Raw genomic sequence first — 22,668 nt, forward strand, 5'->3', positions numbered from 1 at the left:
CAGATTTCACATCAAACGCTTCACCCCTCATTCCACGGAGGGTGCAAGCTTCCACCCACGCTCAGCTCCACCCACGCTCACTCGCTTTGTTTTGACCCAAACAGCTCAGCTCATAAAACAGCTTCGAGGTCACTGACGCTCAGCTGTCAGTCACCTCCACACCACACAGAAGGTGTGAGGCGTTCAAAGACCTGCACAAACCGGAGGAAGGACCAAACACACCCGCCCTCGACTCGTTCTGACCCAACAGGAGACTAAATATCAACAGCGTTTCCATGAGCGTATCTCAGTGCTGCTTTCAAACACCTGCCACTGATAAACTGGTCCCAGTCCCAGTTACAGGACAGGGGTAACTGGGAGTTCTCCAAGGCTCCGTCCGGGGGCTCCTGTTATTTCCAGTGGAGGTCAGTGATTAACGAGTTTAATGTAAGAACAAATAATTTGAAGCTGAAACTGGTTTTAACAAACTTTTTACTAACGTCAGTGAACGCAGCACAAGCTCACAAATCTGCAGTTCATTGATCGACAAAAGAAACGTTGTGATTGATCAGTTTAATGATTGATCAGGCAAATTTGGCCTTCAGCACTCTGAGCATGCTCAGTGCGGACTCCACGCAGCCATCAAAGTTGGAGTGAGTGAAGGCGTCGCCGCCGCAGACAAGCAGCGGCTCGTCCAGGATGGTCATGTGACCCGGACAGTCAGGCACTGAGGTCTGCACCTGCAAGAGAAAGGGGGAGGGGCCGTGAGTCAAACGCCGCATTGGGGGAGGAGTTCAGGTTACAACAGATGACTCACCTGTGAGTACCGCCACTTCTGACACTTGATGCTGATTGGTTGAGGCAGGCCAGGAAGCAGCCTGTGCAGCTCCCGCAAGATGACTGGCTGGACATCCTCCTTGTCTCGCTCCAGGTGTTCCAGGCCAAACGGGACGCCGGTATGTACGACGAGGGAGGGGCCGCGGCCCGGAGCGTCTGAGCAGGTGGACAAAAGCAGTGAGCGAGATACAGGTAAGAGGAACATACAGGTGAGCAGACAGATGACGTACACACCTGCGCCGCGCTTCTTGGAGTACACGGCGACGTAGCGGATGCAGCTGCTGTCCGTGACGTACTTCGCGCCCCAGGGAACTTTCACGACGGCGTCGGGGGAGAAGAAGAGCGCGAGGGCGAAGCGGGACGAGTAGACGACGCCCTCCAGCTGCTGCCTCTGCTGGACAGACAGCACTGACAGACAAGGAGACAATCAGCAGGAAGCCCACAGAAGAACTCACCTGTGTGTGTGTGTGTGTGTGTGTGTGTTTGTGTGTGTGTGTAGGTGTGTGTGTGTGTTTGTGTGTGTAGGTGTGTGTGTGTGTTTGTGCGTCACGCCAGACAAACATGTCTGCTGCTGTTTCATTCTCGGCTTAGAGCTCAGAGACAGAAACAGGCTGCTGCCTCTCACACACACACACACACAGGTTATTATTAGATGTATGTGTGTGTCAGCTCAGAGGAAATGGGCGCTGTCTGCTCTCAGCCAATCAGAGAAGCTGAAGGTGACATCATCATCTAGAAAGACACACGTGGAGCTGCTGCTGGTCTGCAGCAAGTGCGCGCACACACATACTTGTATTTCTGTCTTTGTGAGGACAGTAGTCACTACCGAGGACCACACACACACACACACACACACACACACACACACACACAGCAGTGTAGTGTTGTGAAGAATCTATCAGCCAATCAGAGCTCTGGAAAGTTACTTAACATCAGAGTGTGCTGAGCGTGTGTGTGTGTGTGTGTGTGTGTGTGTGTGTGTGTGTGTGTAAACTGTGGGAGCAGGAAGCAGTCAGCACCTCTTCAAAATAAGAGTCCAGTGTTTGCGCTGCTCTGAGGTCAGCGGCTGGACTGGACGGATCGTCCCGTCTGCCCAGGTCGACCTTTGTGATCAGAGAGTTATTGATCACAGCGATGAACTTGGGTCGTGTCTAACAGCTGGATCTTCTCCCGGCAGCTGTTGCTGCCCCCGTGTGGCGGAACGGTGTTACTGACTGAGACGCCACACCTCAGATCTCACATTCGTGTCAGTGTCGATGAAGTCTGAGTCCCGTGTTTCACAAGACGTCATTTTTTTACCTCATAATACAGACACCGAGTGTGTGTGTGTTTCCTCGTGTGTTCTCGCCGTCTTACATTGTCCCAGGTCTCCGTGCAGCTGCAGGATCTGAGGGACCGGCATCGTCAGGACGACGGCGTCAAACGTCTCGCTGGCTCCTGCCTTCCTCTCGACCTCCCACGATGCACCACGGCGATACAGGCCGGTCACGTGATGCTCAAGGAACAAATCGGCTCCTGACACACAGACGAAGACTCAATAAAGTTTAATTCAACTGAATCAGAGTCAGCCTGTGCGTTTCAGGTGAATCTGATTGGACAGTTGACCAACAGGTGGACGTTTACCTGACTGTGACAGGAAGTGCTTGACGATGCTGCTCGTGCCCAGTGGCGTCACGTAGTTCTCGGTGCCCTCGTGGTCCTTCAGACCTTCGATGGGACAGTCGAGGGGCTGCAGGAGGCCCACAGAGAGGAGCTCCGAGTAAAACCTGCACACACACACGCACGGTCAGCCCGCCTGAAGCCCCAGCTACAGAGGCGTACTGGCCCTTTAAGGCGACAGGTGTGTGTTACCTGTGGTGGGCGCGAGCGTAGGTGGGCGTGGCTGAGATGTACTGCGCTCCCAGATCAGCCGATTGAGACGAGGCGTCGGGAGCGCGGCTGGTGGACATCCTGCCGCCTGCACACAGACTCGCACTGTTCCACACGTTTTACTCTCGACACAACCAGACACTTTATTAACTGCTCGTTAGCACAAATGACTAATCAGCCAATCACGTGGTAGCAGCTCAGTGCACGCAGACAAAGCTTTTATTGAACATAAAAAAGTGTAGGTGCAACTATCTGCAATATTAAAGATGAACATATAAAGAACAAAAATACACAAAACAGAAGGAGAAAAAAAAACATTGTCCCGTCACAGCTTTGTGCTGCAGGCAGCTTTACTCACCTGTGACTCTGAAGCTTTGAGAAAGTGTTTAGTTTGTAAAGCAGTGGGAATTTAGTGTTTTTTAAAGTAAAGCGGGCTCATCAGCCAGTGTGTTTATTATGACATGAATCCCGTCTGTAGGTGAATATGATGGCAGACAGTTCATGACTGAAGCTGAGCATCAGGAAACGTCTCCAAACCAAAGTCAGTCACAGGTGGTTTTATGATGTTCAACACAATCACACAAAACCTGATTATGGGGGACAGCCCTCTTTTTAATCTGGCAGCTGGAATTTCGTCATCTGTTCAAACGGAGCCTCAGGATGATGAAGATGATGCACAGGAAGAATCACAGGGGTCTGACCTGGCACCAGTGTACCTAATGAAATGTCAGGTGAGTGTAAACAGATGTCGGTGGAAGTTCCTGTTTCTGTCACAGGTGAGGGTGTCTGTGGGGATGACAGCTACCTGCTCACCAGCACCTCTCGCCATAAGAACAGTTTCTTCCCTCTGCTGTTGGACTCATGAACAATAACCGTATGACTGTTCCCACCACTAACACATGACCTACGCTGTGTTCACTGCATCATGCCATGTTTGCACTGATCACCACCTGCACTCATGTATATAAATCTATCTACTTAGCACTTTTAATTCTTATTTTTATGTCTATTTAAGCGTTATATGACAGTATGTTTGCACTAAGTAGCTAATGTTGTAAACCTGCTCAACATTTGGCAATGAAACCCTTTCTGATTCTGCTATATACACTGACGTCATTCGCCCTCAGCAGGTGATAAACTCGTGCTATAACGTTATTTGCACAAAGTGACGTATGAACACTGATCACAGCCGAGCCGAGTTACAGAGGAGGCTCCTCTGGTACACAAACGCGTCACTGATGTTCTGCGGCGTGTCCGTGGTCCCATCAAGGCACCGGAAACGGAAACTGTGCAGTTTTATGAACGGACTTCTGTCTGTCTCACCTGCGCCCCTCGCTTTGTCCCACACCACAATCCGAACCGTGCTCTGCAGCTCTCTCCTCAGCAGACATGCGCACAAGCTGCCGGTCAGGCCCGCTCCCACGATCAGAACCCGGGACATGTTAGCGCGGGAACCGAGCCAGGCTAAACCTGCAGAGACCGGGTCCGAACAGTTACGAAACCGGCACACAGAAGGACGACAAAAACTTTCCCGGGGTCAAACGGAAACAACTGCTGCACATCCGGATAGAATTTCAAAATAATCACAGAAAACGTTTAAAGCGTTTCTGCATCTACGTGACATAAAATACGACAAAAAGTGTGTTAAAGGTTCACGTGAAATAAAATCCTTACAGTCCGTAACACTGTTCTTGGTTTAATTAAAATAATACATGTAATACATAGTTACCACATATTAAAACTCTTTAACGCTGAAGAAAAATGTATTTTAATATGACTGAAAACAACATTATCATTATTGTGATTTAAAATGTAGAAGTAATGTAGAGTAAAATATAAATGAATTAATATATGGAATTTGAAACAGCCCAGCTTCAAACAACACAGGTTACTATTTCCGGTCTGATCGTCGGAGCACAAACGGTTAACACCTGAGTCCTGTTTCTGGCCAGCAAATCACAGAGAGCCTCTCTCATGACGTCACGGGGGCAGATAAAAGGGAAAAGCAGAAGGCGCAGTCCGCTGATGATCGGACACCTCAGAGAGAGGTCGGCGCGAGGACAGGTGAGTGTAACCGCTTCTTAGCGTCGTTACCTGATTATCAGAACAACCGTCAGGACCGAGCGGTTTATGGGGACCAGAAAGTGAGTTTAAACTGCTGTAAATGCCAAACTGATCGCTAACATTACGTCATGAATTTGTCTGCAGCTGCTCCATTCTGCACCTGTATCACCATCTAGTAGAAAAGCGCTGTATAAGAAGCAGTCCATATGACGTCATTCTGAGCCAGCGGTCCAGTCAGAAAATGCCGTTTATGCAGCTCAGACTCTCTGATCACATGCTTCTGTGATTATTGATTATCACAGATCAGCACAGTCATCAGACTGAATCTGACCACGTGATCCTCACAGCAGAGTCTTCTTCTTCTTCCTTTTCAAATCAAACAGGAATCAGTTTTATTTGAACCAAAGAAGAAGGAAAAATTCTTTCTTTTCAGTGAACCACGAACGCACCATCCTGACACTGTGTGTGTGTGTGTGTGTGTGTGTGTCAGACCATGCTGTGTGTGTTGGTGTGTGTGTTGTTTCTCTCGGCTCTCGTCCACAGCGGGCCAGCCGTCTGCAGAGAGTGGCGCTCCGATGACCTGCAGCAGGAGCTGGACCCTGAAGTGGACATGAACATTGTGAGTTTCCATCACCTTTGGAACGTTTGGTCGTGTCCAAATTCATGGGCCGCATCCTCCTGAGGCCGCGTCCTCCTGAGTGAGGCCGCGTCCTCCTGAGGCCGCATCTGTAGGCTGATTCCGTCACAGCGACGCGCTGTGTAAATCGGTTTGGCTGAGAATAAAGTTATAGTTTTCACACAGCTGAATAAACATCAAACAGAAAACTGATTAAACAGAAAGTGAGACGGTCGAGAGTTTCCTCCAGTGTCCTGTTATATTTTAGATAGCAAGGAGCAGACGGCCGAGTTTATTAAACTCCACCGAGACAGCGGTGACGCTAATCAGAAGGCGAGACCGTCCTATTTCACAGCTGCTCACTTCCGGCCTACCCGACCTTCTGAGGACCCGGCCCACGTAGACCGCGAAGGCCGGGTCCTCAGGAGGATGCAGCCTATAAATTTGGACACGTCTTTTGAGTGAACCTCTGACACAGGAAGCTCTAAACCTGCAGTTCCTCCAGCGTGCACCGAGGCTCCAGTAGTCAGTCTCATAGACTCCCATGTTAAAACTTTACTTCCTGTCTGTGACGTCCATGCTGGCCGGAAGCATTTCAGGCGCCATGCTGCGATGTGTTCGGGTTCTCTGCTCCCGCTCGCTGCTGTTTGTCTCAGAAACTTCATTGAAACAGTGTAATTGTTAGAGCAGCGTGCACTCTGACCTCTGACCTCACTCTGACCTCACTCTGACCTCGTCGTTACAAACATGTTTAATATGAACGCCAACAACAGGAACGGGAGCTTCATGGCAGGAAGTGAGGAAAGGGTCTGCGGGTGTTTCCAGGATGTCACTGTCATCTCTCTGTCCTTTCACAATAAGAGCCCTGACTCTTCGCATAGTGGCCTCGGTTGATGGACTCTGAGCGATGAGCTCAGACTGTTTGTTCACTGCAGTCGCTGAACTCTGACCGTCTGACTCATCAGGCTGTTTGAAGACATCAGCTGTAACTGTTGACCCGTGACCCTAGGTTACCATAGCGATATGGATATGAAAATCTCCTCGTGATGTCCTGACAGAAACGACTCGGTGTGAGCGCCGTCTCAGATTCATGTCAGAGTCCGTTTGTAATGCTGACTTTGATAAACGCTCGCCGCATTTCTGTGTAGCTCGGACACTCGGCACCTGGCGTCATCACGTTGTCATACAGGTGAGCTGTTTGTCCTGAAGCCTTCACCTGAGCTGTCAGACACACCTCTGAGGAAAGAATCAGAGAGATGCAGCTGATGGAGCTGAGAGCAGGACCTGACGTAGACTCCCTGACCTTTGATTGGTTAAAGGTGAATGAGCTGCAACAGAAACACGCCTTCATCAGGTAACCTGTAACTTTGCATCTGCAAACCGCCACGCTGGTCTGCAGGGCTTTCAGCTCGAAGGAAGTTTAACTAAAGTTTCACAGTAAGTGGAACGTAACCAACCAATCACTGATAATCACTCCGACTGTGCATTGATTGGTCAGTCACGTGACTGCAGCTCTTGCATTTTAGACAAAGTAAACTTTGCAGGTCACGGGCATTGAGATTGCACAGGGTCTTTTATTTTGAAATTTCACAGGGTTCTCTTAGCTGTTTCTGACTCTAAGTTCACATTCAGCGGGTACACTGCAGCGTCATCACATCGTTTATAAGAAGCAGCGTCCTGCAGTGCACCATCTCGGCCCACGTTACTAAGCCCCGCCTCCCCACACAGGGAGGGGAAGTTTTTCAGAGAATGCACTTGGACCCAGTTACGGGTCTTTGATTCCCACATCATGGTCTTGCAGGCACAGCGTCAGGTCATGTGATATGTCGTCTTTATTTCGATTTTTTTTCTCTGCTCTGCAGTTTTATTTTTAGACTTGATCAGAGTTTGAAATGATCCGGTTTCAGCTCCTCCCCATTTAAGTCATCCTTCTTCTGATTGGCTCTCAGGGATTACCTGCACTCACACTGACCTCACTGTTTGAAACGTGTGTGTGTGTGTGTTCAGACAGAGATCATCCAGAGGTGGGGTTACCCAGCAGAGGAGCACCAGGTGCTGACGGAGGACGGGTACATCCTGGCCGTGAACAGGATCCCGCGAGGACTGAAACCCTCCAAAGGTCAGGCGGAGGCGCTTCCCTCTCTGTGAGCACATTTGATTTCGGTGCAAACAGGAAGTTTTGTCATCGAGCTTCACTTCCTTTTTACAGCAGTCCTGATGAACTTTGTCCTGAAGTGATTCACGTGATCTTTCACCTACATTCACTTGACCTTCTTCTTCTCCCTTTAACGTCACGCTGGCTCTGAATCCAGACGTGGCTCTGAATCCAGACGTGGCTCTGTAGAAACCTGCCGTCTGTTCCCGGCAGGTTTGATTTGACGGTTTGTGTCCTGCAGGTGTGAGGCCGGCGGTCTTCCTCCAGCACGGTCTCCTGGCTGCAGGCAGTAACTGGATCACCAACCCGCCGACCTCCAGCCTGGGCTACGTGCTGGCGGACGCGGGCTACGACGTGTGGATAGGAAACAGCCGCGGAAACACGTGGTCCAGGAAACACCGCACGCTGAGCCCGAACGAGGACGAGTTCTGGAGGTTCAGGTACCCGCCCCGCTATCCTTTCACCTGCGCAGGTGTCAGAGAGCATTAACGTGACGGAGTGTTTGTCTGCAGCCACGATGAGCTGGCTCTGAAGGATCTTCCAGCTGTGGTCGACCACATCCTGAAGGTGACGGGCCAGGAGCAGATCTTCTACATCGGACACTCTCAGGGAACCACCATAGGTGCTTTTACTTTGAAATGCGGCGGTCCTGATTTCTGTCCCAACAGGCTTCCGTACATGGAATTAATCTTCTCTTCCTTTCCAGCATTCATGGCGTTCTCCACGCTGCCAAAGCTCGCCAGCAAGATCAGGCTGTTCTTCGGATTGGCTCCTGTGGCCACTGCCGCCTTCACGGGCAGCCCCTTGACCAAACTGTCCTTCCTGCCCGACGCCGTCATCTGGGTACGAACCAGTCACGTGACCAAACAGCTGGGCGTGCTCTCGGTCGTTTGTCTGCTCGCCGTCACATTTACAGAGTCGATAAGTTTGTTTTGTTGTTTCTTGTTGGCCCCACAGGACCTGTTTGGGAGGCAGGACTTCCTGCCCCAGAGCGCGATGATTAAATGGTTGGCCGAACACGTGTGTGCGAAGCATCTTCTCAACGAACTGTGCGGGAACATCTTCTTCGTCCTCTGCGGCTTCGACGAGAAAAACCTCAACATGGTTCGTGTCTCGCTGGGAAGCAGGTGGTGACCGAACGGGCGCCTGGCGTTAATCAGATAATTACAGAGAGCTGTTTGTGTTTCAGACTCGGACTCCGGTCTACACCACGCACTGCCCCGCTGGGACCTCCGTCCAGAACATGATCCACTGGGCCCAGGTAACACACACTCATACCTGCCTGTGAGCACATGTGGGGACCTTGATGTTGCTCTGCAAATACAGCCCACAGAGTGTGTGTCCACAGTGTGTGTGTGTGTGTGTCCACAGTGTGTGTCCACAGTGTGTGTGTGTGTGTGTGTGTCCACAGTGTGTGTCCACAGTGTGTGTGTGTCCACAGTGTGTGTGTCCACATGTCACCTGTTGGTTTGTGTTTAATGTTTTTGGTTCAGTAAACGAGCTCATTTGAATATTTAGTTTTGAGAAATGCTCACACGGATTATTATTGATTGGCTGAACCTGGGTCACATGACCCTGTTTTATATTTAGTACACTATTATTGGTACTTCTGCAGCACGGTGGTTAGCACTGTTGCTGCACAGCAAGAAGGTCCTGAGTTCAATTCCACCATCAGGCCGTCTTTCTGTGTGGAGTTTGCATGTTCTCCCCGTGTTTGCGCGTTCTCCCCGTGTTTGCGCGTTCTCCCCGTGTTTGCGCGTTCTCCCCGGGTACTCCGGCTTCCTCCCACAGTCCAAAGACATGCAGTTAGTGGGGACAGGTTAACTGATGAATCCAAATTGCCCATAGGTGTGAATGTGGGTGCGATTGGTTGTCTGTGTGTTGGCCCTGCGACAGACTGGCGACCTGTCCAGGGTGGACCCCGCCTCTCGCCCTATGACAGCTTTGATAGGCTCCAGCGCCCCTGATAAGTGGAAGTGAATGGATGGATTATTGGTACTCATTTTTGTAGCTTTCATTCTGCTCTGGTGTGCCTGTACATGGGGCAGGTGTTAATAACGTTTCCTGTATTCAGGCCGTCCACAAAGGAAGACTGATGGCGTTTGACTTCGGAGCAGCAGGAAACATGAAACACTACAACCAGGTGAGTCCACAGCACAGCAGGGACTCCCACAGACTCTGAAATGTCACCTGGTCCCTCGCTTACGGTCTCCGTGTCCCCTCTGCAGTCCACTCCCCCCGAGTACCGCGTCCAGGACATGAAGGTTCCCACCGCTCTGTTTTCAGGGGGACAGGATACGCTGGCGGACCCAAAAGATGTGGCAGTCCTCCTCACTCAGGTGAGCATTACCTACGAGCTTTATTCACATTAGGCGATGATGGAGTACGGCGGGGGCGTGTCCTCGAATCTGATCATTAATGAAACAGGAGGAGGGGCCCGGATAACAGCTGTGTGCGTGTCTGCAGGTCCCTAACCTGGTGTACCATCAGCACATTGAGCACTGGGAACATCTGGATTTCATCTGGGGGCTGGACGCTCCGGAGCAGATGTTTCCTGCTGTGCTGAAGCTGCTGCAGGAGTACCGATAGAGGGCGAGAGCAGCGGACGCCGCCCGTCGCAGCGTGGTTTATGGTTTTATGGAGACTGAGTTTTGACACTTCTTCCTGCAGCAGCATGTTTCTGTCCCGCCCTCCCTGCCCGGACCCGTCACATCACCTGCAGCTTTAAAGGCAATCGAAGCTCGCTGCTGCATGTTTAAATGAACAGTCACTCTGAAGCGTTTTCACGGACCGCGTTCTCCTGCAGTTCGACTCACTTCACACCTGGCGGGTGTTCTGCCGGGAACCAATGAGAGAGCAGCGCTGTCACGCTTCAGGTAACTATTTGTGTCACAATCTAACGATCAGCGTGTGAACAGGTCGCACGGCGAGCCCCGGGGCGCTCGGCTCAGAAGCAGCACGTCGGGTTGAATCTGTAGGAGCAGAGCTGTGTGTCGGTCAGTGCGGCTTCTTTTTACTACTTCCTGTTTTTAGCGTGGAGACGCTCGTCCTGAGGACAAACTGTGAGAATGTGGATGTGAGAATAAGAAGTGAATCTGCAGTTTCAGTCACCTGTGTGCGATTTTTAACTTGCTGTGAAACCATTTTTACTCATGATGATGTCTCCTAAATAAAACCATTTTACGACCACAGCTTGTTTTCATTCCTCCTTTTTTGTCTGACAGCTCTTAATTTGAAAGTTTTAGTAGTCGTGACCTTTACCATGAACATCTGAAAGGTAAAGTAAAACAGCTGGAGAGAGTTTCAATTGATTCAGAAATAAAAATGTTACTTTGTTTCATCACTCGCTTCATTTCATGTCGACACTTTTATTATAACACCTGTTCGTGTAACAGTCCCAAAGCACACCTCTGACAGTATAAGAACTACAGATAAACAGCGAGCTCTCAAATACTGTTGCCTAGCTTAGCACAAATGAGGCAAAGCTATTAGCAAAATGTAACATAAAGATGGGGCGAGAATTTCTAAAGTTTGTTTTTTCTTTTTAGTTGATAAATTACAACATTCAGTTAATTTTATGTCTTACAAAAACCTGGAAGTGGAAACTAGCTTGTAGCCCGACAGGCAGAGACAGCGCTGCATGCTAGGAGGTCTCTCTGAGATGCTAGCATCGTCAGCATAGAAGGCGGAGGAATCGGGTGTTGGCGCCCCCTGCTGTCCGCATGAATGAGAACTTCATTCGGTCTTCCTCAGCATGTTGATGATCTTTTGGAACTTGAGTCTGGTGGCGATGTCCAGCGGGGTTTCTCCGTTCTGTAAAAGCAGACACGTGTTATCAGGTCACGGAAAGCGTCTCGCCACGGCGTGCTGCGCGTCTGTACGCACGTTATTCTTGATGTTGGGGTTGGCGTTTCGTTGCAGCAGCAGAGGAACCAGGCGATGACTTTTTCTCTCACAGACGTAATGAAGAGCCGTGTTCCCCTTCTGCACACAAAACACCTTTTTACTGTCAGGAAGTGGCCTGAGATTTTCAAATTAAAGCGCGTTAAGCTCCTGTTCACGCACGTAGTCGACAGCGTCGACGCTGACGTCAGTGCTCAGCACGGCCTCCATCAGAGCCACGTTCTTCCTCTGTTTCTGCAGCTGCAACACAGAAACACCAGTGAGCAGATCAGACTGTGCTTTACCTGTATGATGTCACGCTGAGAGAGACTGCTGATTGGCCGTACCATGATGAAGTATCCGAGCAGCAGGACGGGCATCAGGATGGTGATCATCAGATAATCCAGCAGTGAGAAGGTCCTCTTGGAGGCGTAGTGGAGACACGTCCTCTGTTTCTGATGTGTGACACACACACACACAGATCAGTAACACAGCTCGCTAACCACCATGATGACATCATCAGGGAAAGGCACCTTATTGGTCAGCTGGCTGTTGGCCTTGTTGTCCAGCAGGTATGTGACCGCATTCAGGTGACCGTGGCGGCAGGCAGCAATGAGGGGTGTGTCCCCGGTGTGCACCTCCTGAACATTCAGGTGGGCGGGGTCTTTTTTCAGGAGGAAGTACAACTTATGGACGTCGCCCTCGTACGCCGCCTGGCAGGCCGGCTGAGGAGGAAGAGGAGGAGTTACATGAGTTAAGCTCAGTGTTATCAGCTGATCAGGAACAACCCGGTCTGTCCAGTTATCCACTCTTATCTCACTCACTCAAGCTCCTCCCCTTTTAAGACCGCTTTCTTCTGATTGGCTGATTCTCAACATGTAAAAAATTAGATCCCACCAGTTTCTCATTATTATTATTATTATTTCAATAAAACTGTAAAAAAACATTTGCTATCTTATTAGCTTATTTTCCTGTTTTTGGTAGTTTTCTGTAATGTATGCAGTCATTTTCTCGCAGTGTGTTGCTGTACTTTTTTTTTTTTTTAGTCCTTTATTTATCCAGGTAAAAAAATCTCATTGAGATTAAAAATGTCATTTCCAGGAGAGACCTGGCATCATGGCAACAAAAGTCACACACCACACAGGTATGTAACATTACTGCAGTCTTTTCGTGTCTGTCATATTTGTTGTCGGAGTGACGCCAGGTCATTAACCTTCTACCTGTCTGTTTGTTTCAAGTGAAGCTTTACCTGAAACTCAGGTGTGTGCACGAGAAATCAGCCCGAACCGGAAGAGCGCGCATGAGCCTTTCGGAGTAAAGAGTTAAAACGAGGATTAAACGTGTTTGTTTAGCAGAGAAAAGAAGGAAACAAAGCGCGCTCTTACCTCCGAGTAAACCATCCCCATGACGGCACGAACACACCTGAGCACGTCACGGTCCGACACTTCAGCAATAACACATCCGGATCCATTTTCAGAATAAGAGTCTCTTTGCTGTTTCACTTCATTCAGTTTATTACTAAACACACCAGAACACAGGCACAAAGGAGGAGGAGCAGGAGGAGGAGCAGGAGGAGGAGCAGGAGGAGCCGGAGGAGGAGCCGGAGGAGGAGGAAGAACAGACAGGCAGGTAAACTCAGAGCATCACGAGGCGGGTTGAATGTTGAATGAAATTAAACTTGAAAACATCTGCAGTGATTATCAGAGTCCAGAAGAGGGCGATAAACATCCGCACACACCTGATCACAGATGCTCGGACCCTCTCTCTGCACTGCTCCACTTCCGGTGAGACCCGCTGTGATAAAGGCAACATGTCAAAGCAGCTCTGCTCAGAAAGATTTGAAACGGTGTCCTTTATTCTGAAAGAGTCTCACCTGCTGTGCTGAAGGTGTTTCGGATCTGAGGCCCCGGATGTTCTGTGACGGATGTCTGTCACAAACAATCTGTTCGCATCATTGATTATTGATGACATCATTTGATTATGTTTGCCGGGTCTGAGTGAGACCTCCCGCTGTTCTCCTGCTCTCTGTGGGGGCTTTCTGCGCATGTGCACAGAGGTCACACCCGCCGCGGTGACACCGTGAAGTGCGAGTGAGTCATCTCGATCTCAGAGACGATCTCTGCGGCTACCATCTCCGCGGGTAGTCGGTGTGGAGCGGCGGCATCCTCCGGAGCTTTCATCCGTTTCTCACATCTGTCCCGCAGCTGGACCGGACCGGTCCGCACCGCCCTGGATCCGGTTCATCCTCCGCCGCCGGGCTCCATGTGTGACCGCGGGATGCAGCCGGACTGCGGGCTGAACGCCGACACCGAGCCGGTAAATCATCCTCCGGGTCCAGTGAGCCGGTAAATCAATCATTTTCTTTATCGAGCTGATCAGGACCTGTAGACGTCATCATCAGGTGAGTGTGGGGGCTGAAAGCAGCTGTTTCCAGATGTTTTCATGCTAAAGTTAAAACAGGGCTGTTTATTGGTTCCCCAGCAGCTCATTTTTAAACCAATCACTAATCAGTGAATCTGCTGATCAGCCTTTGGTTTATCGATAAATCCTGTGATGACATGTTGAAGCCTTCAAACTTTAGTTTGAAAGTCTGTGACGTAGCAGATAAAGACTGTCAACTTTTATTTTGAAAATAGAGACTCAAGGAACCCAAAACAAAGAAATAAAAGTTTAATTTTTAATTTCTGTCACTGAGCTTTTTTAAAACAAGCTTTTATTTTGAAAAATGAATCAATTAATTGATCTGCTAATTGAGGTGTGTCCAGCTGTGACATCACAGCAGCCTGAAAGCAAACCTGTGTTTAGGTTTACATCCAGATGTAAGGCGCTCACAGACATGTCCACCTTAAATCACATGTTCCAGGGGACTTCATGCAGGTGTTCACCTTTAAACACCTGCATGGCATCATCATCATCGTCGTTGCTGTCAAGTTACCTCAGGTCGTCTGCAGGTGTCGATGTGTCGCCGCTGGCTCGTCAGCATCTGAATGATCTGAACGAGGCCGAGCTGGTTCAACTCGTCACACCTGCGTTACAAGCACTGAGCTCTGATTGGCTCACGGAAACGACGCCGACAGGTCTGACGTGTATCAGCTGATGTGAGCGGAGTCAGGAGCAGTTCAGTTTGATCCTCAGACACAGAGACGAGTTTACCTGGCCCAGGTGGAGGTGAGTCCCTCGTAACCTGCGACAGGCTCTCTATACCTGCCCACGAGGATCCCCTGGATCAGGGCTTCCTCCTCCAGGTGTTCACCTGCTGCAGGTGAGCCTCCAGAACTGATCCAGGACTGCCGTCAGACCAATGAGGAGGACTTTGAGCTTCTGCTGAGCGTAATGGTAGGATGGTGGGGGTGGAGTCTCACCTGCGGATGGTTATAAATGAAAATCGGGGCGAGTTTGTTCTTTCGAAGCACTTCCAGCCAGGTGCAACTGTTGCCACGGTGACGGTGGCGTGATCAGAGCTGTTTGTTTGGACACAGAAGCTTGTGAGGAGTGGGAGCTCGCCTTGTCTTCATCGGTTTAAGAGCGGCTGAGTCACCTCATGGTTAGTCGCTGGTTGCCATGGTAACTGTGGACCAAGCTGAAGGACAGGCAGGCATGATGATGATGATGATGATGATGATGATGAGGGGCTGATGGGAAATAAAACAGCTTTAAAGGAACATTCCACCCATATGTGCCGTTTCAAAGCTGCTCATCTTGTTTTTCTGTCTCCCCCGCAGTGAAGCATCATGGGAGGTGGCAGATGGACGAGCCGGCCGTGGGCCGACCAGTGACACGCACACGCTGAGACACACACACACACACACACACACACACACAATGGAACAAGGCTTCAGCTTAAACACGTTGGTAAGTACTGAGTGTGTGTGTGTGTGTGTGCGTGCGTTTTACTGATGCTGTGGGGACCCACACGTGTTCTTGTTACTCACAATGTGGGGACAGAAAAACACGCATCATAACAGCTTTACAACACAACAGTGACACGACTGCCAGCACGCGCTGAGGTCTACAGCGACTGCATCATTTTACCTGGAAGCTGAAAATCACGTCTCTTAGTTTATTTTTGTCATTTAATTATTTAACTAAAAATGAAATAAAATGAAACGAGTGTGAAAAAAAAAGTGAAAGAAAAAAAAGAGTTGTAATAAAATTAAATTACATATAAAATCAGACATTACAGAAAGTTCTAATAAAGGCAGACAGGGTTAAACAATGATTATATCATCAAATTCAAATGTATCAAATAAATATCGTAATGAATCAGATTAGAATAAAATTAGAAGTAAAAGACAAAACGCTTCCTGATCAGTAGGAACAAAGTTTTATATAAAACATCAGATCAAAGGTGAGACAGAGTGGGGTTGTTTCTGCGTCCGCTCGGTGCACAGAGGTCTTCTTATCCTCGGCGCTCCGACTGGCGCCGTCATCTTAATGAGCTGAGCAACAAACGCTGCATTCAGGCTCCCAGCGGGGATGGGAAATCTCAGTTTCCTGCCTGAAAAACACTTCAGCTCAGCTGTGACGCCATTCAGAGTTTTTAATGTCGGCTCCTTTAATGAGTTTCGTGTCCTTAAGCTCGTCACCTGCTATTAAACAGAAAAAAATCTTTCACTGAGATATTTTATTTTACTTAGTGTTCGAGCCAAAAGCCTCTGAGGGACACTGGTCTCTGTGGGACACGGGTCTCTGAGGGACACGGGTCTCTGTGGGACACTGGTCTCTGAGGGACACGGGTCTCTGAGGGACACGGGTCTCTGAGGAGCACGGGTCTGTGTGGGACACGGGTCTCTGAGGGACACTGGTCTCTGTGGGACACTGGTCTCTGAGGGACACGGGTCTCTGAGGGACACTGGTCTCTGAGGGACACGGGTCTCTGAGGGACACGGGTGTCTGAGGGACACGGGTCTCTGTGGGACACGGGTCTCTGAGGGACACGGGTCTCTGTGGGACACGGGTGTCTGAGGGACACGGGTGTCTGAGGGACACGGGTCTCTGAAGGGTCGTTTTGAGCATCGATGACAGTTCCAAACTGAAATCACTGGTGCTCATGTTGATGTTTTCAGAGGCTGCTGCCATCTTTGCTCTTCTCTGACGAACACCTTCTTCCACAGAAGAAGCTGGCGGCAGAGCCCGACTACACAGACGTGTCGCTGACGGCGGCGGAACGCGTCCGAGCGCTGGGGAAGATGGGATGCTGCGTGGAGATCAACGAGGACATCGCGCCCAGACGCTACTTCCGCTCGGGTGTGGAGATGGAGCGCATGGCGGCGGTTTACCTGGAGGAGGGCAGCCTGGAGAACGCCTACGTCCTCTACACCAAGTTTATCACGTGAGGCTCAGTGGCGTTGGGGGCGGGGCTGCTTGGTGCTTCGCACAGCATGTGATGTGACGGCCGCTGTCTTTCAGTCTATTTGTAGAGAAGCTGCCCGCCCACAGAGACTACCAGCAGTGCACCGCCATCCCCGAGAAACACTTCATCATGAAGGTAACAATCGTTATCAACTTCCTGTTTTATTTTGAAGACGCTCACCTGCCTGCTCTTGAGCCACTTCTACTTCCTGTCTTTGTTTTTTTCCCCACCAGCTGCAGACAATCACCCAATCAGCCTGTGTGTTATCAGTCCCAGCTTCCTGTTGCTCAGGTTGTTGCTCGCTGTGCTGCAGCTTTCCCCTCACCTCTTCCTGTAAGTCACAGGTGTCAAACTCCAGGCCTCGAGGGCCGGTGTCCTGCAGGTTTTTGATGTGTCCTTGATCCAACACAGCTGATTCAAATGGCTAAATGACCTCCTCAACATGTCTTGAAGTTCTCCAGATGCCTGCTAATGAACTAACTATTTGATTCAGGTGTGTTGACCCAGGGTGAGATCTAAAACCTGCAGGACACCGGCCCTCGAGGCCTGGAGTTCGACACCCCTGCTGTAAGTGTTTTAGGTCATTCCAGCTAGCAGCTGTTAGCTTCCTTTGGCCTCTGATGGGTCCAGCTAGCAGCTGTTAGCTTCCTTTGGCCTCTGATGGCTCCAGCTAGCAGCTGTTAGCTTCCTTTGGCCTCTGATGGCTCCAGGTAGCTCCAGCTGAATCCAGCTAGCTCCTGCTGCCATGCTGGTTTAAAATCTGGCTTGATGGTTGTAACTCATCATTTGAGATTTGGTGGTTTGTCCTCAGACGTCGGTAGATTTTCTCCAGGCTGCTTGTCGTTAGCAGTTTGTGGACAACACAGTTAGCTTCTGTTAGCGCTCTGATGCTCGTCTTTCTCAGAGCAGCCTTCAGTCTGTCGCTCTTGTCTGAGTGGTTTTCCACGCTAGCAAATCTCCAGATCTATGGGCCTGCTTCTTGTTGGTACTTAACAACCTTTGGTGCATCGATTCTGCCCATGAAGAGGCTTCAGCTGAGGCCTCAGGCCGGACTAACCATGGGCTGTTTATCTTTTTAATCTTGGGATGTGGTGGAGTTTAAAAAAGTCAGGCTCAGAGTTGAACCAGGATTAAACGCTGTGACACAGCTCTGGCTCATACGTCGAGTCTGTGGTTTGTTAGCAGGATGATGGAGATGTCACTACACATGTTTAACACATGAAGTTTCCAGATCTCCTGCTCGATTTGTGCTCGAGGATGTTTGGACTGAGATCCTGTTGGCTGAAGCTGGTGGGCGGGGCGTTAGTGTTCAGGTGAGAGTGTCTGGCAGGTTGGAGCTGAAACAGATACTTGTTCGTTAATCAGCTGGCTTAAAAGTGCCGCGTTGGTCGCTGCGAGCAGGCTCGCCGCCGTCGTGTAGAAACATCTGTCCTGATGCTGACGCTTTCACAGCTGCGTCAGAAAAGTCACGACCGTTTTTATCGCGGTAGAAACACGAAAGTTTTCATCCCTGGAAGATTCTAGAAAACTGATCGTGCAGCAGAAACATCAGGAAACATCTGGAACTCGTGCAGTTGCCACAGCTGGATTTCACTGAACTTTAAAAGTTGAATCTTTGGGCATCGGTCTGTGGGATGGCGGGCGAGGGCGACCATTTCCGCCCGTCTCGTCGTATTTGTTCCTTCCTGTGTTTGTTTTGAGCGCGTGTGTCAGCGTTTCTTTGGTTTATTCTTATATGAGTTGTTTCTAAGTAGGCACACCTGTAGGAGTGCAGGTGGAGCACAGGCGGACGTAGTTAAACCCGTTCATCGGTGTAACGTTGGCTCGGCTGGTGGAAGACGTTTTTATAAGTGGCGGACATCGCTGGAAACGTGTCCAGTCCTTAAACCAGACTTCAAATCTTTGTCTTGTTGTTGTGGCTGTGAAGGACTGCCTCCATCTGGCCCCTCCCCCTCCATCACGCCAGCCCTACATCATGAATCCTCCTCCTGAGTCCAGGTGGACCCAGAGTGACCTCTGTAAAGTTATGCTGTTTTTGGTGCTCCAGCTGCCGTTCCTCAGGTGTTCCAGCTGCCGTTCCTCAGGTGTTCCTGCTGCCGTTCCTCAGGTGTTCCTGCTGCAGAACCACACCTGGTCCTGGTGTCTTTGCTGTGACCTGTTCTGTCTGTGCAGAAACTTCAGGAGGTGGCGTTTCCCCGTAAAGACGAGCTGAAGAAGCGCCTGGAGGAGAAATACAGCAGGGAACACAGCGAATACCTCAGAGCCCAGGTGAGTGAGTTTTCACAGTATGGGAACAATCCAGGGGAACGGCCTCTGCGCGGTGAGTCCATCCCACCTGTCTTTCAGGTGAAGGTTAGCGTGTGACTAGTAGTCGTTTATTTTAGGTAAACTCGCCACAGCCACCTGTACGAGCTCATCTTTGTTTCCTCAGAGCCAGGCGGCGGTTGTGGTGCACGGGTGTGGCCAGCAGCTGCAGCAGCTGTCCCTATTGGACGAGGACAGGAGAAGGTTCCTGCTGCTGGAGGAGGAGAGGCAGCGCGTCGCCGCTCTGCGACGCATGCAGATTGAATCGGAACAGTTTCGCTACTTCGAGGACCAGCTGAGACGCCAGGAGCTGGCCAATAAGAGAGGAGTGGAGGCGGAGCAAAAGGTAGCGTATTCTTCATAGTACAGGAATTTCTCGCTGGCTTAGTCTTCTCGACCCGGAAGCTGCGTCGATGTTTTGTTTCATACTGCAGTGCCTTTGGCAGCAGGACAGCGTTCATGTACGGACCTGCCTCGTCCACAGGGAGCAACACTAGCCAACACTAGCTAACATTAGCCAACACTAGCTAACATTAGCCAACACTAGCTAACATTAGCCAACACTAGCTTACAAAGAGTCCAGTAAATGACCGGCTCAACACAAACTAACACTCGTGCCTCATTTTGACGTTAGAGAACTAGCTAAAGCTAACCAGCTAGCTGGTGTTAGCAGGGAAGCTAAGGTCGACCAGCTTTACACCCTGAGCTAACGTTAGCCTGCCTACTAACAGATTAGCTTGTGAAGTACTGGTGTACTGTAATACTGGCCCAGCCTACTGAGTACTGTGTAGTTTGACTGCATCTTTCATGTTTGTGTTGCAGGTTCAGACCAAAGTGCCTGAGGTGATGGACGGCTCCCGTCTGTCCCAGCAGCCAATCAAAAACAGCATACGATCCCAGGGGGCAGACCCTAACAGAAACAGACCGCCTGCCCCTGTGAGCCAACCCGCCGCCACGCTGGCTGGAGTACAGAGTCAGTACACAGTCACTCCGTATACCTGCATGTACGCAGGTTCAATCAGACCTCCACACAGACGTTACGCCCTCTTAAACCAGGTGTGTTTGTGTACAGGTGAGAGGGTGGAGGGCCTGAGGCGAGTCCTGATTCCCAAAGGCCTGACTCAGAGTTTCCTGTCGCTGGCCCGGTCAAACACGGCCAGAGGAATCGAGACCTGCGGCGTCCTCTGCGGACAGCTGGTGAGCGAAACGCACGTCCTGTCACACCCTCGCCCATTTTCAGTCATATACCACCAGCCAAGCCCCGCCTCTCTCTCATTCTCAGACGCACAACGAGTTCACGCTGACTCACGTCGTAGTCCCCAAACAGACCGCCGGCCCGGATTTCTGCGACATGGAGAACGTGGAGGAGCTGTTCAGCTTCCAGGATGAGCATCACCTGCTGACGCTGGGCTGGATCCACGTAAGCATGGAAGCTGGGGGGAGGGGCTTGGAGGAGGTCCTGGAGCTCCATGATTGGCTCTTGTAGAGATGCAGTTAACCTTCTTCATAGCAACAGCAGTTTGTGAGAACAGAAACAGTGCGACACTAAAATAACTCTAACGTTAGCTGTCTGGTTAATGTCCTCACAAACGCCTCACTCGGGGCCTCTTTTGGTGAGTGGTCCCCACAAGTGCTGTAAGCGAGCACACGCTCCTGAGAAAACCAGTGTTTCTCCTTCATTTACATGATCATATATCACCATGGAAACGGTGCCTGCAGTCGTGCAACAGATGAGCAGAGCGAGGGAGAGGTCTCACACTCTCACTCTGCACGCGTCACTTCAGTCAGGGTTGTGGTTCAGTGTGTCTGACCTCTGACCTCTGTGTTCAGACTCATCCCACTCAGACGGCGTTCCTGTCCAGCGTCGACCTCCACACTCACTGCTCATATCAGCTGATGCTGCCGGAAGCCGTCGCCATCGTCTGCGCGCCAAAACACAACGAGTAAGTCTGTCACTGGAGCACGCGTGTACGCCGATTTCCCGCGAGGCCTTTCAGCCCGCTAACGTCGCTCCGCCCGTCTCCCCCCCCAGCACAGGTGTGTTCAGGCTGACCGACCTGGGGATGTCCGAAGTTTCTGCCTGCAAGCTGAAAGGTTTCCATCCTCACTCCAAGGAGCCGCCACTCTTCACGGTGAGACCCTCGCCGAGGTCGACGTCATCGTCAGGATACCGCGTGCTGTGTTCTGAATCACCTTTAACCCGTCCTCTTTTGTCCCCTCAGGTGTGCAGACACGTCGTGTTCAGGGACTTGCGGCTTAACCTGCTGGACTTCAGGGTTTAGACAGGAAGCACTGGCAGGCTTTTATTCTGAAGAGGAAACTGTGAACGTACCGCCGGTGTTCGCTGACACGTTGTGATGTCGAATTTACAGGAAACTTTTAACACTTTTAATTTTTGGTGTTTTTTTTGTTGTTTTTTGTTTTGTTTTTTTGCTGCTGAGCCACTGCATCTTTGCCCCGAGTCCTGCCTGTCAGGCCGCACCCGTCCTGCTGGGCCGCTGATCGCAGCGCTAAGGCGCCCCCGGTAGTCAGCTGATATCCACCAAGCTTGGCTGTGACCTTACTTCCTGTTAGGCAGCTTCCCTGACACTCTGATTGGCTGTGGCGGTTCAGTGTTGAGAGGTTTGGTCTCAGATCAGAGGTGAAAGTCTCTTCGCTGCTGCAGATGTGAAACTGTGAGGAGACTCTTAACACTCTGTCATTTAAGGCGAGACCGTTCACGCCATAAGCTATTCTGACCTTTGACCTCGAGTGGGGTGCCATGTAAAGGGTGGCAGACAGCAGGGGGCGCTGCAGGCTCAGGTGAAGGCGGTGTGTCGTGTAAAGTGGGCCCTTTTAAACTTCTCGCAGATGAAATTATTTTCCGATGTTTCTCTCGTGGTGCGTTCAAAGCGCCCGCAGCTGGAGGACTTCTCAGTGTGTGCACCAGCAGATGTTTTCTTGTCGAGCTGTTGTGTGACTGTTTTTTGCTGATGACGTTTTGACAAACTGTGACCTGACTGCTGTTTTTAACTTTTTGGTAATAAAACACCCTCTGCTGCTCCAGCACCCGTATGCGTCTGTTTTTTGATTAAGTGTCTGAAACTGATCGCTCCACCCACTCTGATTGCTCCACCCACTCTGATCGCTCCACCCACTCAAACCCACAAACTGCTCAGATCTTTAACTTCTCACACAAACTTGCTTTCAGAGGAAAGAGAAAGACGCAGTACCATCTGCAGGCTGACGCTTCACTTTATGTTTGGAGGATTTCTGCACGCTAACTGCGGCTCTGTGGGACAGAAACTAAACGGTGGCGATGGTTGGAGCCCTCCTGCTACGAAGTATTCGAGCATTTGGTGTGTGACTGAGGGGTGTGATGGCAGCAACCTGACACTAATACTCAAAGACCCAAGAGCCCACAATGGATTTCAGGCGTGACAAGGAGGTCCTCCAATCTGAAGACACGGGGAAAGGAAGTGGCGAGGGTGTTTGTGAGCAGCGTCGGTTGCTCTTGTTTAAAAACACTGTTCTTAGCGCTGCAGCAGCCAAACGGATCATTACGGCTTTAATGATTTAATGATTACGGATTTCTTATTTAATAAAGCTATATTGAAATGTTTAAGTCTT

At 50.4% G+C, this 22,668-nt stretch overlaps 4 protein-coding genes across 8 annotated transcripts; 2 read left to right on the forward strand and 2 right to left on the reverse strand.

Moving 5' to 3' along the window:
- Positions 1 to 537: 537 nt before the first annotated feature.
- Positions 538 to 4,248, reverse strand: rnls (renalase, FAD-dependent amine oxidase). The gene is made up of 7 exons (XM_085169422.1): positions 4,009 to 4,248; positions 2,668 to 2,773; positions 2,440 to 2,582; positions 2,173 to 2,331; positions 1,051 to 1,224; positions 797 to 972; positions 538 to 719 (listed from the first exon to the last, which is right to left on the reverse strand). Exons 1-7 carry the CDS (start codon positions 4,124 to 4,126, stop codon positions 564 to 566), a joined length of 1,032 nt encoding a protein of 343 aa, XP_085025548.1. The 5' UTR covers positions 4,127 to 4,248; the 3' UTR covers positions 538 to 563.
- Positions 4,249 to 4,565: 317 nt separating this feature from the next.
- lipf (lipase F, gastric type) lies at positions 4,566 to 10,711 on the forward strand. Its single transcript, XM_085169417.1, has 11 exons — positions 4,566 to 4,749; positions 5,240 to 5,368; positions 7,373 to 7,484; positions 7,762 to 7,960; positions 8,033 to 8,142; positions 8,227 to 8,363; positions 8,478 to 8,624; positions 8,710 to 8,781; positions 9,595 to 9,663; positions 9,749 to 9,859; positions 9,987 to 10,711. The coding sequence occupies exons 1-11, from the start codon at positions 4,660 to 4,662 to the stop codon at positions 10,107 to 10,109; spliced, it is 1,299 nt and encodes a 432-aa protein (XP_085025543.1). The 5' UTR covers positions 4,566 to 4,659; the 3' UTR covers positions 10,110 to 10,711.
- On the reverse strand, positions 10,487 to 12,919 carry ankrd22 (ankyrin repeat domain 22). The gene is made up of 6 exons (XM_085169423.1): positions 12,788 to 12,919; positions 11,936 to 12,127; positions 11,750 to 11,857; positions 11,586 to 11,663; positions 11,406 to 11,504; positions 10,487 to 11,333 (listed from the first exon to the last, which is right to left on the reverse strand). Exons 1-6 carry the CDS (start codon positions 12,806 to 12,808, stop codon positions 11,256 to 11,258), a joined length of 576 nt encoding a protein of 191 aa, XP_085025549.1. The 5' UTR covers positions 12,809 to 12,919; the 3' UTR covers positions 10,487 to 11,255.
- Positions 12,920 to 13,495: 576 nt separating this feature from the next.
- Positions 13,496 to 22,107, forward strand: stambpl1 (STAM binding protein-like 1). Of its 5 annotated transcripts, none has more exons than XM_085169413.1 (12): positions 13,500 to 14,946; positions 15,125 to 15,254; positions 16,517 to 16,734; positions 16,812 to 16,890; positions 18,928 to 19,023; positions 19,187 to 19,405; positions 19,882 to 20,032; positions 20,132 to 20,256; positions 20,342 to 20,479; positions 20,890 to 21,002; positions 21,092 to 21,191; positions 21,282 to 22,107. In XM_085169413.1, exons 2-12 carry the CDS (start codon positions 15,225 to 15,227, stop codon positions 21,339 to 21,341), a joined length of 1,329 nt encoding a protein of 442 aa, XP_085025539.1. In that variant the 5' UTR covers positions 13,500 to 14,946; positions 15,125 to 15,224; the 3' UTR covers positions 21,342 to 22,107. The 5 variants fall into 5 exon arrangements, with proteins under 5 accessions (XP_085025542.1, XP_085025539.1, XP_085025540.1 ...); XM_085169414.1 differs by having other exon boundaries at positions 13,500 to 13,803; XM_085169415.1 differs by having other exon boundaries at positions 13,500 to 13,718.
- Positions 22,108 to 22,668: the final 561 nt, after the last annotated feature.

Source organism: Neolamprologus multifasciatus, chromosome 8, assembly GCF_963576455.1.
Source record: "Neolamprologus multifasciatus chromosome 8, fNeoMul1.2, whole genome shotgun sequence".
In the NCBI taxonomy this organism is placed as follows: domain Eukaryota; kingdom Metazoa; phylum Chordata; class Actinopteri; order Cichliformes; family Cichlidae; genus Neolamprologus; species Neolamprologus multifasciatus.

Coding starts and splice junctions, on each gene's coding strand:
- ankrd22 (XM_085169423.1), bottom strand. CDS start 12,808: ATGGGGATGGTTTACTCGGAG. Junction 11,505..11,585: donor GCGTCGACGCTGTCGACTAC/GTGCGTGAACAG, acceptor TTTTGTGTGCAG/AAGGGGAACACGGCTCTTCA. Junction 11,334..11,405: donor ACCCCAACATCAAGAATAAC/GTGCGTACAGAC, acceptor CTGCTTTTACAG/AACGGAGAAACCCCGCTGGA.
- stambpl1 (XM_085169412.1), top strand. CDS start 15,225: ATGGAACAAGGCTTCAGCTTAAACACGTTG. Junction 20,033..20,131: donor CACGCTGGCTGGAGTACAGA/GTCAGTACACAG, acceptor GTTTGTGTACAG/GTGAGAGGGTGGAGGGCCTG. Junction 20,480..20,889: donor TGACGCTGGGCTGGATCCAC/GTAAGCATGGAA, acceptor CTCTGTGTTCAG/ACTCATCCCACTCAGACGGC.
- rnls (XM_085169422.1), bottom strand. CDS start 4,126: ATGTCCCGGGTTCTGATCGTGGGAGCGGGCCTGACCGGCAGCTTGTGC. Junction 2,332..2,439: donor GCACTTCCTGTCACAGTCAG/GTAAACGTCCAC, acceptor TCTGTGTGTCAG/GAGCCGATTTGTTCCTTGAG. Junction 720..796: donor AGAAGTGGCGGTACTCACAG/GTGAGTCATCTG, acceptor TTTCTCTTGCAG/GTGCAGACCTCAGTGCCTGA.
- lipf (XM_085169417.1), top strand. CDS start 4,660: ATGACGTCACGGGGGCAGATAAAAGGGAAAAGCAGAAGGCGCAGTCCG. Junction 7,961..8,032: donor GACGAGTTCTGGAGGTTCAG/GTACCCGCCCCG, acceptor GTTTGTCTGCAG/CCACGATGAGCTGGCTCTGA. Junction 8,364..8,477: donor TGCCCGACGCCGTCATCTGG/GTACGAACCAGT, acceptor TTGGCCCCACAG/GACCTGTTTGGGAGGCAGGA.